This window comes from Mercenaria mercenaria, chromosome 2 (genome assembly GCF_021730395.1).
Source record: "Mercenaria mercenaria strain notata chromosome 2, MADL_Memer_1, whole genome shotgun sequence".
Taxonomy (NCBI): Eukaryota; Metazoa; Mollusca; class Bivalvia; order Venerida; family Veneridae; genus Mercenaria; species Mercenaria mercenaria.
In genome coordinates, this window is record NC_069362.1 from 103081930 (window position 1) to 103098491 (window position 16562).

General features: G+C 33.9%; 1 protein-coding gene across 1 annotated transcript in view; it reads right to left on the bottom strand.

Annotated features, from left to right (window-relative positions):
- LOC123564755 (neuronal acetylcholine receptor subunit alpha-10-like) overlaps positions 1-14632 on the bottom strand; it is a 93480-nt gene extending 78848 nt beyond the window's left edge. The window contains exon 1 of the mRNA XM_045358539.2: positions 14488-14632. Coding sequence (XP_045214474.2) covers positions 14488-14557 — 70 coding nt within the window. The 5' untranslated portion in view covers positions 14558-14632. The remainder of the gene's footprint in view (positions 1-14487) is intronic.
- Positions 14633-16562: the final 1930 nt, after the last annotated feature.

Consider the following 16562-nt stretch of genomic DNA (forward strand, 5'->3'; position numbering starts at 1 on the left):
ATGCATTTTTATTTTGTGGTTCAAGATATATATGGACGGCAATTCTCTTTCTAAGAAATACTCTATTATATTTTGCCTTTCAGGCCTTATTATTGAAGATTTCAATCTAATTTGCACTTTGTAATTTGAATTGCAAACTGCAAAATATTTTTGCATTTTGCACTTTGCAGTTCGAATTGCAAAATGAACTTTTATTTTGCAGTTCGAGAGATATATATAATCCGCAATTCGCTTTCCATGAAAAATGTTAATATTTTGAGCAACTCGGGCTATAACATTGAATATTTCAGTCACATTGTTTTTCTTTTCTGCGATTTGCGATTCGAATGGCAAAATGAAGTTTTACTAATTATTCATTATATATATGAATTGTGATGTTTTGAGCTTTTCATTGGAGAGTATTTAAAAATGAATATATTTCAGGCTTTAAAATTGAACTTTTCAGTCACTTTTGCGCTTTGTATTTTTAATTGCTAACTGCAAAATATTTTGCACTTTGCTATTCAAATTGAAAAATGATTTTTTTTTCGCCGTTTAAGATATAAATTAATCGCAATTCGCTTTCCGAGAAAGATGTTAATGTTTTGAACTTTTCAGAATTTTAATTCAACATTTCATTCTCATTTACGCTTTGCATTATTAGTTTTAAAAATGAACGCATGGATAACGAACGTTTTTTTCCTCTTGTTATAACATCTGCAGAATCCCAAGGGATCGGTGGGTGCCCAAGCTCGGTAGGGCGAGGGCGAGAGTAGCAACGTATACCGAGGGATAGCTGATGATGTTATAACACGAAAATATAATGAACATGCGTTAACGCAATTCTAGCATAAAACGCGCATATAAAAAATGTTTTAACAGCACGTGAACACGAGAACACGTTTACTCTCCTGTTAAAACATCCTCGAAACGTATCAAGAACAGCAGTTTTATGCTAGATTTTAATTTTTCGGTTCAAGAAATTTATACCGCGATTTGCTTTCCGAGAAAATGATTTTCAGGCTTTAAATTCATTCCTGTACTTGTAATTTCAATTGCAAACCGCGAAATATTTTCCATTTTGCAGTTCGAATTTCAAATGCGTTTTTTTGCAATGATGGTTAAAATTCAACAAGTTATCTTTTTGGCGATGCTAGGGAAAGAATATGGGCTTAGTACACTGATCTCAGATCACAATCAAGGCCAGTAGGTAAGGCTAGTTTAGTTAACTCGGCAAAGAGAAGTATGAACGGAAAAATTGTGAAAAATGTATTTCCACACTGGAACTATATTATGTGCAGAAACAAAAGCATCAAGAGTTTCTAATAACAATGTACCCCAGTATGCTGGAAACCGTATAAATGAATCAGTTGCACAAAACTATGCCATTTCTGACTCCCCTTAAATACCAAGGCAACAGAAATCAAGATCCCCGCCATCAAACCGTGGTTAGAGCCAACGAGCCCCCACTCGGCACGATCAAAAAAGAATGTCTGTATACGAAATCAGGCGTCCGAGGTCTCAAGAAAAACAATCTTTGTCGACGTAGCAGACTTTAGCAAAACCCCAATAGGACAAAAGGGATGGGGGATGTCTAAAGTATTACGAATGACTGTAATTTGACATTTGCCTCACTGAATGCTAGTTACTTAAAACAGAATTTCTTTTTTCTGTATCAAAAACAAATATAAATATGTATGATATATTAGATATTGAAGATTATTTGCGTATATTTTGAAATATTTTGCAGTTTGCAATTCAAATTACAAAGCGAAAATAAGATTGAAAACCTGAAAAGCCCCAAACAATACCATCTTTCTGAGAAATTTCATCGCAGTTCAATACATATATTGAATCTAATGTAAAAAAATCATTTTGCAATTCGAACTGTAAAATGCAAAATATTTTGCAGTTTGCAATTCAAATTACAATGCGCAATTGACATTGAAATCTTTAATTCTGAAACGCAAAACAAAAATTCATTTTGCAATTTGAACTGCAAAATGCAAAATATTTTGCAGTTTGCAATTCAAAATTTTAAAACGCAAATAAGATTGAAACGTTAAATTTTCAATTTTGTAAACCCCAGACAATATCGTATTTCTGAGCAACTTCATCGCAATTCAATACATATTGAATCATTTTGCAATTCGAACTGCAAAATGCAAATTGCAAAATATTTTGCAGTTTGCTATTCAAATAACAAAGCTCAACTGATATTGAAACCTTGAACTCTGAAACGCAAAATACAAATTCATTTTGCAATTCCAACTGCAAAATGCAAAATATTTTGAAGTTTGCAACTCAAATTACGAAACGCAACCTAAATTGAAACTTTACAATTTTAAGTCAGAAAAGCCGTCCCCCACCGTAAATAAAAAAACAAAAAAAAACAAAAAAAAAAAAACAAATACCATGCTTCTGAGAACCTTCATCGTAGTTCGATACATAGGCCTATATTGAATCGAAAATGAAAATGCATTTTGCAATTCAAAATGCAAAATATTTTGCAGTTTGCAATTCAAATTACAAAGCGCAATTGACATTGAAATCTTTAATTCTGAAACGCAAAACAAAAATTCATTTTGCAATTCGAACTGCAAAATGCAAAATATTATGCAGCTTGCATTTCAAATTACGAAATATTAAAATTTCAAACAAGATTTAAAAATTAAGTCTTAAAATCCCAAAACCTAAAAATTATACCATCTTTTGAGAAACTTCACCACGGTTTAGTAAATAAATAAATAGGGTAAAATGGGGTAACTGGGACAATGGGGAAACTGGGACACTTTACACTTTTCAGTAAATTGGGGTAAATATTGGTTATGTTCCCTAAATAAGATCATATGTTGAAAAAGAACATTCAGTGTTAAAGCCTATTATGACAAAACTTTTCTGCCGATGGATTGGAAAATATTTTAAGAATCGATTTCCTTAGACGTATGTTGAGAATATTACTAATTAAATAAAAATAAGAAAACATAAAATTACACGCTGTAAATAATTATGCCTACTTTTTTCAGATGGTGCATTAAAATATTCTCGTTATGTTCCTGTCTAGTGAAACGCACAGTGGAAATAGTCGTCTGACTTTCTAGATATACTTGCTTATATATGGTCGGTATATCAATAAGATCTTAAAGATATTTAATTTCGGTACCGTAACGGCTTGATCATAAATGTGACGTCAGTTTTGACGCAAGAAGCTGGTTCTCGTATACATGTAATATCGCATTTAACTTGTTTGAATTATTGAAGCGTATTGTGTATCATTGCAAGTGGGACACTGTCGTTAAGAACAAAGTTCTCCATGATTTTATTTTTGAACGAACTGGATGCTGGAAGAAAATGGGGATATGCTCCAATGGACAGTACATAAAATGTTGTACATAACTGGACATAACCACTATAAATTGTCAACTTTTAATCTTTTTCCACAAATGAAATGAAAATAGGAAAGAAAGTCTAGTAATGACGAAACTCTGATATTTTGTAAATATACCACTAGTTCACAGGCGTGGTCATAATATATATTAGCTTAACTCTGGTGCAACTACTGAATTTTCTACCCGATACCAAGTTTACATGATCTAAGTCACTGTTTAGTCACATACGTTTATTTAAAGGGAGATCGTTCCGTGAACCCCTCCCACTCATTCCGCGTAAAATCTGGTGAGTTTAGAATTTTTGATAGTCTAATAGGCTAATACTGATATTTCTTTCATGTTTAAAGAAACTGTCGGCAAATCTTATATTAATAAGTAGTATTTATACTAGGTGAAGCGCAGGAACCAACTGACAGTCAAGCCAACATAGTAGTTCTTTTAGTTAAGTACTCCTTTAAAAGATGACGTTGTGTCAAATATTCAGGCTAAAGCAAACGCCAAATATTGGCCAGACAACACATTTTAGGTACAGTTGCTAATAGTTTCCGAGAGCGTATGCCCATGTGTCCGTCTAGATCTCCTTAACCCTGCCTTCATTCCCCTCACATTTCATCCCCTCCTCCCCGAGTCTTCCTGTATGCAAAAAGCTAGTTAATGTCCTTATTTCTTTGTGAAAAAAGACACACATTTTAAATGTCCCGTTAATTTTTGATAAAATCTATGTTTTAAGACTGTTTAAAATTTTGATCAGTTTCAAGTGTAAAAATCACATATATAAGTACATAATGGATTATGTCAAGTTTATGTTTAATTCATACATAGTTATTTACACTTATAACATTTTTCTATTTTAAACGATTTATATAATAAGCATATATTGAAACAAATAATGACATAATTTAGGCAAAACTTGGACATATTGATTTCTTTATGCATCCTTGTTTTACAAAACAGTCATAAATTGTAATTAATACGGAGCTATATTTTCAGTTTAGAATTCGTTTTTGATCTGTGGACATGAATGGTTTCATTTGTCATAAATGCGACTGTAATATACATAAATTCTAATAAAACTAAAATGTCCCAAGTTACCCCAGCTGGGTGGGGTAACTTGGGACACTTAACCAATGTTTAATTAATTTATAGTTAATCACAGGTTATCAGGTATTTGTAAAAGTTTATATTCGTCATATGTTATATAGGTTGCGCATACTGAAATATCAATAAATCAAGTATATATTTTGTCTTTCTAAAATATTACTCAACAGTGTTTCTTTAAGTGTCCCAGTTACCACATTTTACCCTACAAATCATTTTTGCAGTTCACACTGCAAAATGCAGTATATCACTTAGACCAACAATGTCTTTATTTACAGAAAGCTATTTAACATATTCCGAGTCACCATCTAGTATTTAAACCTACATAAAAATTGTAACGTGTTATTTTATATAAATACTGATTTCATTTTTATCGACCGTAAGTACCGACCCGACAGTCATGAATACTCCGTATGTTTAGCGTAAATTAATTGTCGATGTCCGAACCTAAATAACGATATAACTATTGAAAGTTTATTATCAAAGCTGTTCAGCTACCAATTTCGTGATTGTGTGTTCGACTCTCTGTCCGTCAATATCATTAAACTTAAAAGACGAAAAATTGCCACACTTATCATACCCTAGAAAAATGAAAAGTTTAATAAGATATTGTGAAATAAAAAGTCATGTAGTACGGAAACATTATAATATGTTATAGTTCAAAAATCTTTTTAACCAACGACAAGCGAAGGATTTTCTAAAAGTAACCAACTTATTTTCATATAATTTCAAAGCGGAAAAAATGAGCCACTTAACGTCACGACACGTCTGACGTCATATTCGTATACGCGCGCGTGTTCCCCGCGCTAAGATTAAAATTTGTTGCAAAATGCATATCTCAACATAATTAAGCATGAAATAAAAGAAAATTTGTTTGTTTTTCGTGAATATGGAATAAATCTCACTTCAAAGTGAGAAAATGTTCACATTTTCACTGGCGCTACGCGCTCGGGAAAATATTTGAGATTTTCTCACTTCTAAGTGAGATATAGGCCTATTGTATATTCACGAAAAACAAACAAATATATATATAACGTGAACCACAAAATAACAGTTCATTTTGCTATTCGAACTGCAAAATCGATATGTTTTGCAGTTTGCAATTCAAATTACGAAGTGCAAATAAGATGGAAATGTTAAATAATAAAGCATGAAAGGCAAATAATTATAGAATCTTTATTTATAAAGCGAATCGCCGTTCAAATAGCCTATATATATCTTGAACCGCAAAATAAAATTCATTTTGCAATTCGAACTGCAAAATGCATAATGTTTAGCAGTTTGCAATTCAAATTTAAAAGCGCAAATTGGGTTGAAATGTTTAAGTTAAAAGCCTGAAAGCAAAATACAATAACATCTTTCTCGGAAAGCGAATCGCAGTTAATCTACTTATATATAACTCGAACCACAAAATAATTCATTTTGCAATTCGAATTGCAAAACTGCAAAATGGAAATCAGTTTGGGGTTTCATTTCGAACTGTAAAATGCAAACTGCAAAATACAAATCAGTTTGCGGTTTGCAATTCGAATTGCGAACTGCAATATGCAAAATGCAAAACAGTTCGAATTGCGAACTGCAAAATGCAAACTGCAGACTAACTTAACGCCTATACTTTTGGACTGTATGTGACTAATTATGTTTGTATTAAGGTATGGTAGAGTAATAATCGACATGAAATAAATACACATGCAGATCTTTTCAAAATTTTAAGTTTAGATGAATGTATGGTATATAAATAGATCTATACTAAATGCCTTCTTTTAAAGGTATACTAGACCAAAACTGCATATTTCAAAACATGAACAAATACAGTATAGTTTATGTAAACATAAAATCAACAAGTTTATATGTATTAACAGTTTTGTGAATTTGGTTAAGAAAGATGTACGCTGTGTATACATGTAAGGCTGAACAGTATAAATGCGTAGTGCCAATTTTTTAAACAGTCGACTGTTACTGCCTGACATTTAATGATGAATGTAGCTCTAAATACACAATTAGTTTATATATTTAGTATAGATAAATATTTCTGATGAGGATTCTCTACTTTCGAAGTAAATAAATAAATTTGAAATATTTTAGCGAAAGATAGGGTCTAGATATCTTTAACAAATACAATCCCAATGTGCACATAAAACAAATAAGCCTAGCAATATTGAGTGTATTCCTTCAGGTTTATGTGTTTTTTCAAACTGAATTTAAAAATGAGCCGCACCATGAGAAAACCAACATAGTGCGTTTGCGACCAGCATGGATCCAGACCAGCCTGCAGCATGGATCCAGACCAGCCTGCGCATCCGCGAGGATAGTCTGGATCCATGTTGGTTGCAAACGCACTATGTTGGTTTTCTCATGGCGCGGCTCAAATCACTTTCTCTACCTAGCCAATAAAGGTAAAGACAATGGTATTTGCAGTATTAGAAAACTAAATATTTCTAGAATGAAATCAATTATCATCATATAATTGCTTTTCCGTTTTAATCAGGAATGCAATATTTATTTAATACTGAATATTTTCACATTTCTGAATGAGTAATTATAATGGCATACATCATAAAATTGGTGATTTACACCCGCTTAAATTGTAATAAAGACATAAATTCCAAGAATTTGTATTTATTTTTGTTCTCTTTTAACTAAAGCAAAGTCCATAAGATCAAACTGGCAGTTTCATCTGATTTTGTCAAATTCAATTTGGGTATAAAGTTTATAATGAGAGAAGAAACACGTTTTACGAACTGTGTCGTCTGGTAAATTGTTACAGTTCTGACTGTTCGAATAACCTTGTAATTATTTATGACTGAATCTTGATTTATTATATATGACTGTAAAATGACAAATATATTCGCGTGTCTGCTTATTTTCTATCTTCTGTTTAAGATAACGAAAAATGTAAAATGTAATGTTTTGAACTTTAAGATACCAAGACGGACGTTTATTTTGATATGTCTTTATACTTCGACTGCTGTTCTTGCTAAATCACAAATTGTTTGTTTGTTTATAAGCTTGTTTATAGTCGCCAACGGTAACCCATATTATTATTATTATTATTATTATACCAGATTTATATAGCGCCCTTTTCATGATGAATTTCACGTTCAAAGGCGCTTTACCTAGTTCAAATGCAGTCACACAGGGCGCATAATTCATCCTCTACTAGTACAGACACAGAGCGATATGACCAGAGGGACAGAGTGAGACAAAGCTACCACGACAAAGAGATCAGAAATCAGATACAGGCTTGTCCGGCTAACTTAGTCTAGCTCGTTTCGAATAGACAGCCTGGTTCTTTAACGTGCCCAATGTATAGCACTGATACACGCAAGTATTGCCTGGGTTCCTGACCAGTACACCTCTAGTTGGGTGGGAAACAATGAAAAGCGTTTCTGAAAATTCCCGAGTAGCTGCCGGGGATCGAACCCCCGACCTCAGGACTGGAAGGCCAGTGTGCAAACCACAGAGCTATCCGTCAACCCATATGGGTCCGCTCTCAAGCATTGTGACAGATAAGCCCTGTTTTATGAAGAATACTTTATGACGTAGTATAGGTTGATAGACTCTAAATAAAATATGGTAGTCTCATGATGCTGGATGCAAATAGTTTTCAGATATTTTTCTCTGTAGAACATTTCCATTCATTTTCCTTTAGCTAAAATCACATTGCAGGTCCACAATTGCATTTTTGTAGCATTTTCATCATGAAGCATTTGCAATATAAAATGGAAACTAAAGTTATACACTACCATTGCATTTTGATCGCATTTTTGAGCTGACATTGTAGTGTGTTTGTTTGACTGAAATTATTTCCTGGTATTAAACATTGCCTCTGATTTCAATTCAGCACTGATCGTGTTCTTGGAGAAAATGTAAGTCATAGTCATTTGAAATCGGTCCTGGCGTGTTAGTTTTATACAGAATAAAGAAAAAGGCTATTTAGATTGTTTATGCCTATATAACTTTGTTGAACCGTTAGCAACATTACTGTAACGGTCTGTTTGGTTGAAAATGCGTTTATAAGAGTAATAGATAAACTGGTTAAATATATCTACAACGTCAAGGAGCTGTAGTAATAAGAGAATGCAATCCTCGATAGAACCTCATTTTAGACAGAATCTTAATAAGACTGGGATTTCCTCATGGATCCACCACTCATTGCTGCTGTATTTTCACATAAAACTGTACAAACATATGATAAAAAACCTGTCATTTTTAACAATCGTTTCATTGTCATTCAAATTAAGAAAAAATAAGTAAGCTAGTATGTTACACAGTACTCCGTAAGAAGGTCCTGGTGGGAAATATAATATGAACCGCACCATGAGAAAACCAACATAGTACATTTGCGACCAGCATGGATCCAGACCAGCGCAAGCGCAGGCTGGTCACGATCCATGCTGTTCGCTAACGATTTCTCTAATTACAATAGGTTTTGAAAGCGAACAGCATGGATCCTGACCAGACTGCGCGGATGTCCAGGCTGGTCTGGATCCATGCTGGTCGCAAATGCACTATGTTGGTTTTCTCATGATGCGGCTCATATAGCTAACCAAAAAGTTTGTATTTGCAACCAGACATACATGTTTAACAAGAAGTAGTAACTTTAAAATGACAAATAGCATTCATTTTAGAATAGTTGCAGAAATTCTGAAACACTGCATAAGTCCACTATAGTTGCTTTATTTTCAATGTTCTATTTGAATCAACCTAAAAATTGGGTCAATTCATGACGGAAGTGTGTATCTGCATTAATCTTTGACGTTAGTTGCATGAAAGGTAAGTTAAGTTTTCGTTTAATAACCGAGATGATATTTTCTTAAACAAAAATACAGCATTTAAAACATGAAAAGATGTCCATACGTTCAAAGATTATAGACTATACAAATGATCACATCTTAACATATATAATATCATAGATAATTCCGATATGGGCAAATTTGTAATTGCTTTCAAACAGTTGTTGCTAAACTACACTTAAAACGTTTTCTCAAATGTTCCATCCAAGTTTCTATTTCTTCTATGACGACTGTGTGACTTCTATTCTTTTTCGTTTTACTTTAAGAATATAGGTGCATATACCTTATTTCATATTTCTATAAAATGTAATGCACACTAGGTGGTACAAGAAAGTTTCATAAAGTGATGCAAGAAACAACCTTTAAATTCTTGGGGTGGTAGAATGCGTTTTAGGGGAAATTTTAGTTCAAAAATCGTGTCACGAAACAACTATTAAATCACGATTTTTGAACTAAAATTTCCCCTAAAACGCATAATTAAAGAAAACTATTTGCTGTTAACAGTTTTATAACCGTTGGGTTGGTTGTATATCCTGGTGAGCCCTTCCCTTTAATATTTTCAGCATTTTCTTCCAAGTCCATACTTGTTTAGAATAAAACATGGACACTAAATCAGCATAGAAAGTTTTAGGTGATAACATATAACGCGCCGTTCTTATAAAGATGAAGACATAACGCGAGCAGACATAGATTATTTGAATTCAACATCATGCGACTACCATATTTTCGAGCCATTGCTCTATTAAAAGTCTATCAACTTACTTTTTAAAGCCATTTTTATCTCTGGACCATACGCCGCTTTTCATGGAATTGCACTATGTAATCAAATCATTTATCAATAGGGAAAACAATGTTGGTATAGATACATGTGTGGTCGGGACAGGAAGAAAACGTAATGAAATTACCAACGGTCATGCATGTAATGGGTCATTTCATTAAGGAAACATTTGTGAAAAAAAAAAATGGTTTTAAACTAGTCATGCTAGATTCAAGTTAGTAAGTGTGATATTGACCTTTGACCTTCTTGGTTTGGTTTGGCACATTATTTTGCATTCGAAGGAAGGATTTCTGACTTTGAAACTTTAAGTGAGTCATATAGTTTATATTATAAATATATATATCATATTACAGATTCGCCTTGACAGCGAGTGTCTTGCCCGATACAACTGAATCTACAAGAAAACCATTTCTCCTTAAAATAAAAAAAACATGTGGCATTTAATGTTACTGTTATTTGCGCAAATGCATATCATTCAAAGTGACAGCTGAAATCATTACATTTACTTTGTTATAATGCAAACGCATATATTGACAATTATTATAACGGAACGTATTCATTTTCTGTACCAGTAATATTTTATGATCACACATCATCTCAAGACTTTTGAAACTTAAAACACTAGTAGCTAATAACAATACAAATCAGCGGCTCAAAGGATATTTTCAAGGTTTGTGAAATTTTAGTTTTATTAAAGTTTTAAAAATTGAATAGTTGAATTTTCTTTAAAATTTGAGAAATAGTTGTCCCTTCTTCATTTGTCAGTCTATTGCTATAGTGCAAAGACTCTGAACAAGTTATAGACTTTAAAAGACTATTTAAACGGAAAACTACGTTTTTGAATTAATGTTTTTTTTTTCAAGAATTTATATAGTGCGCAATAGACTGTATAGATGAACAGTGTCTTATGTATGGAAGCTGTACATTTTGGACCGGATGCGTTCAAAAACAAGGCTATGGTCAGTTTCATTACAGGAATCCGAAAGACCGGCCGCCTGTCGGGCATGTTTGTGCATATTTTTTTTCAATTTAGAACATAAAATAAATTATTTAGAGCTTTCCGTTTCAGTCGGCATCAGGCAATCATCAGACATTCTGTCTTGGGTGTGATAATTCTATCCTGTTTTGCTTTTTAGGCGTACAACGGCTGTGTTTCTAAGAAACTAAGAAACATGGCTGATTTGCTCGGTCGGCCTCGTGAAGTTTACCTCTCATATATTTGTCCTCTTACCGACCGGAAACACGACTTGACGGTATTTGAATTTAAGTTTCGCTTGATTGATTCGGCTGCATTCTTTGGATATGGCTTTTCCTGTTGGACTTTTATCCATATCTTTCTGTGTATTGGTTTTTCATACCATTTATGTCTTTATCGCCTTTCTAATGCGGATTTCAGATACCTTGTTGCCTGAGCTGAAAGAGGTTGTCTGGTAATGCTGATAACTTTCTTTTCACTATTTTAGCTGACAAATGTAGAAAAGTATTCAATTGCAGTGTTTTGACTTCCTATAAAGTTCCTGAACCAGTTGATATCAGTATAATATAGATATGGTAGATAGCACCAGTCTGTCACATTTCTGTCTATATTTGTTCCTGACCACACTTAAAACTACATACTCACTCAGTTGTTTCTCAAGAAAGGCGGGTATCAGTTCACGATCATTCTTTTGTAAATTGCAGGTCCTGAATTCAACACGTTGGTAATTGCAGCTTCCCATAAAACCAGACCAAACTATCAAGTCGTGTGGGCAAAAGCTGCGATTCCCAATGTAACAACGCAGGGTGACTACTATATAGTTTTCGGCAAGCGATTTACACGTTCCACTAGCGCAGTTCCTTTTATATCGAAGTTTGTATGTATAACATTTCTGGCAAGTTAACAAAGCTGGTGACCTAGTATTTTTATTTCATTTTTCAATGCATCATAACATGATCTTTTAATACAAAACATTTCATCAAAATCTATTATTGAGAAACAAATTACGAAACTGTAGCGAGCGTCCTTAATGGATCGTGTATTCAGTGACATACTCTTGGTATCAATATACACGATGATTTAGGCAATTAATGCATCGTGTATTCAGAGAAATAATCTTGGTATTAATAAACACGAAGATTGAGGAAATTAATGCATCGTGTATTCAGTGACATAGTCTGGGTATCAATATACACGCAGACTTAGGCAATTAATGCATCGTGTATTCAGTGACAAAGTCTGGGTATCAATATACAATTAATGCATCGTGTATTCAGTGAGAGAGTCTGGACACAAGACCGAGGCAAATAATGCATTGTGTATTCAGTGAGATAGTTTGGGTACCTATAATAGTATACACAAATATTTAGGCAGCTAACTCAACATGTATTAAAAACTGTTACTACAGTATTATTTGAGATAATTTGGATATCAGTTAACACACTAGGATTTGGGCAAATAATGCAAGAAGTATAAAGGGGTATATTCCAGGTATCATGGCCATTATGGTTTAGGCAATTAATGAAACATGTATTAAGTGAGACAGTTTGGTATTCTATGACATTATGATTTAGGCAATTAATTCAACGTGTATTCATTGAGATGCATTTTTATGAGCCGTTTATAAATCTTCTGTCGCGGGATAGGTTACCATAACCTTACTACTGTCCTAAAATTGTTAGGCACTTCATAACTGTGTTTCACAGAAACATGCGAAAGCTGAAACCTGATAGAGATTAGATATTCAAATTATACATCGACCGCTATTATGCGCTGCAACTACGCATCGGATGCAAACACGAAAATTAGTATTATCTGTCGTACATCAAAGGATTGTTGATGTCTATTTTTTACAAATGGTATCATGTTTGTGTTACTGAATCTTATCTGCTTAATCTAAGTCAGTCTACAGTAACACATGTTCTATAATTTTCTAATTTATAATGTTTTGTTTTTATTGGAGGAGATAAAAGGAGACGTCTCCGCAAGTTCAGTTTAGTGCATATTAATTAGAATGCATTCCGACGACGTCAGATACGTGTAATATTTCAGTCTGTAATCAATAGGAAAGATTATTTTTTTACGTGTAATTAGCCTGGTCATGGGTTAGGTGCTTTACGAAATATGCAATTCAGGTATTTTACAGTTTCGTTTCAGGTATGAAGTACACTGACGTGTTCCAGGTATGAAGAACACGGGCGTGTTTCAGGTATAAAGTACATGGGTGTGTTTCAGGTGTGAAGTACACGGGCGTGTTTCCGGTGTGAAGTACACGGGCGTGTTTCAGGTATGAGGTACACAGGCGTGTTTCAGGTATGAAGTACACGGACGTGTTTCAGGCATGAAGTACATGGGCGTGTTTTAGGTATGAAGTACACGGGCGTGTTTTAGGTATGAAGTACACGGGCGTGTTTTAAATGTGTTGAGGCCGGTGGAAGACTGTTTTGTAGGGATTAACATTATAGACTCTTTGAAGACACTGCAGCTTTTCATGGTGTTTAAAAGAGTGTATTGCATGACCTGGAAGAGTGAGTTTACCAGAAAATCATGTAACCGTGCGGAAGTTTATATTTCAGCGTGAATTTGCACCCTCATCCCTCAAAAGTCATGTAACCGTGAGAGAAAATGCATGAGTACAATGGCATCGAGAATTTGCGCCCTCATCCCCTCAGAAGACTTGTTAACACGATAATTTGGCTTATCCAGGGGTCTTTTGCGGATTTAATGGCTTAAGCATTTGCTGCGTCATTTGTTTTCATGTCCTTACTCTGTTCATTTTGTTTTTTACCATGTTCGTCCGTTCGTTTGAAGTAATTTGTATTGCGCAAATTCCAATCAATACATGATCCAGGCTAATAAAACTTTACACAAATATCAGTCAGCTTGCGAAAGTTTTGCCTTTTGGTTTCAGGAAGCAATACCATTTTCATGACGGCTAGACTTCACAGGGAGTCACTTCGCATTTTATTTGATGTCAGTAGTAATATGGACTCAATCTTGTTTTACATGAGTCTGAGACTTACTTCGATTTTGAATGAGTACAAATCAATTCAGATTCGCTGTGAAAGTTGTATTTACCAGTAGTAATTTTAAAATCTACGCTTTCCCTAATTGTGTATGTAAGTAATATCGTATATAGTGCCAATCGGCTCTAGATATAGAATTTAGGAGATATTGTATTTATTTCGTCATCTCTTTGTATAAGAATTAACGATTTGCGGGACAATACGTTAAAATATCAAATTTTAAAAACGCTGATTACCTCCCTTGCTTATCTGTTGGTTGTGTTTTTTTGTTTAAATAAAAATCACCCGTAAATGAAGATGTTGAAGTGAATAATCATCTACGTAGTACCACATAGTGCTATCGAGCAGAGCATGTTCTATTAGAAGAACATGTCATTTTGAATATATCATAAAGAGAGTAAAATACAAACTTTGAGCATGCATCAATAAAAGAAACTTTACTTACGGGAAAGTAGGTGTTTGTAGGAAACCATTTTGTTTGTTAAATGAATATCCAACAGAATATATGAAAACATGAAAATTCCAGTCAAAGTTACAACGCCGTAGAATCGCAAACTACTCAGACCACCTGGACAAGATACTGAATATATAACCAACAGTTTGTCCAGGTACGCCAAGACTGCACACGAATTTGCATTTTGCACAAACCGTTATCAGTCGGATAATTTAAAGGATCAACATTCTTCTTATCTGTATAGCGCTGACTATAAACGCTTTCAATAAACTTTGCATTTCATTTTAATTTTATAAGATCACGGTAACATTACTTTTGGACTGTATGTAACTAATTATGTTTGTGTTAATGTATGGTAGAGTAATAAAGTATAGTAGAGTTTTAAAGTATGGTAGAGTAATAACCGACATTAAATAATTGAACGTAAAATATACCTTAAATACAGACAAAATACACATGCAGATATAGTTTAGATGAATGTATGGTATATAAATAGGTCTATACTAAATGCCTTCTTTTAAATGTAAACTAGACCAAAATTGCATATTTCAAAACATGATATCGTTTATGTATTACTAAACATAAAATTAACAAGCTTTTATGAATTAATAGTTCTGTGCATTTGCTTAAGAACAGGGTACAATGTATGGCTGAACACGGTATAAATGCGTAGTGCCAATAAAAATCTAGAGTTTTTAAAAAAACACACAAAAACAGTCGACTGTTACTGCCTGACATTTAATGATGAATGCAGCTCTAAATACACACTATTAATTTATATATTTAGTATAGTTAAATATTTCTGATGAGGATTTTCTACTTTCTAAGTATATAATTAAATTCGAAATATTTTAGCGAAAGATAGGGACTGGATATCTTTAACAAATACAATCCCAATGTGCACATAAAAAATAAGCCTAGCAGTATTGAGTGTATTCCTTCAGGTTTATGTGTTTTTTCAAACTGAATTTAGAATAATAAAATCTGTCATGTGTTTACGAATCGGATAGAAATATCCGTCCCGAGGGCACCTGCGCATTGGGGGGTAATGAGGCTTGCCGAATTCCCCCGCCCATGCGCAGGTGGCCGAGGGACGGATATTTCCATCCGATTCGTAAACACATGACTGATATTTTTTCTTGCATATCGTATACATGTTAGCATTTTATTCTGGCAGACTTTTTTCTTGCATACCGTATTTTACAAAAGGTAGAAATAGTTTCTTTTTAGCACTCTTTCTTATAGTGGAGAATGAACACAAAGCGCGGAAAATTAAGCAGAAGTGACGTCATGATGTTTTAAGCAGAAGTGACGTCATGATGTTTTGCGTTACGCACAATAACAAAGTTCCACGTAAGTTTTGACATTTATAGCGTAACGTTATGTTCTTATGGTAAACTAACGTATTTTGAATCGAGAAAGATACTATAAGCAGGGGCGTATCGTGATCAGTTTAGATGTTATTCAAGGGAAGGGTGTGGGGGAGAGGAATCCCCTCCTCCGGCTGGGTCCTAGGAGCCTCCCCCGTGGAAACTTTAGAGCAAACCTAGAGAAAGCAGGGTGGCTTCTGGTGACTTTTCTCACCAAAACTATGCTTCCTCAGTTTTGAACAAAATATTCACAAACGGCTCGGAATGTAAAGAAAGGTCTATATAAGTTGATGAACGATACAAATCGGGGTCGGTGAGAGGGGTGGGGCTGGCATTTTGAAAGGACTTGAACTAGGCTGTTTATTTATTCAGGACGAAATTTGTTATTCACAAATAAAGCAACATGAGCCCTTTTTCAAACTTATTTGTTGTATACAAAATTTGCATTCACTATACATTTTACTATGGAAAGACAAAAGCGTTAAACATTGCAGTAATAATATCAATGACGGTCCTTTCCGCGAGATTGCACGCGTAATCTGACGTCCTTCATCAAAAACATGAACAAAATGGCCTCGTTCCAAACATTCTTTCAAAATTGGACGCCAAAGCATTCAAAAAGAACATTTAATTATAGCTTTAGCTAATTTTTCTGACGTCAAAGATCACAGCTGAATGATATGACTGTATAAATTA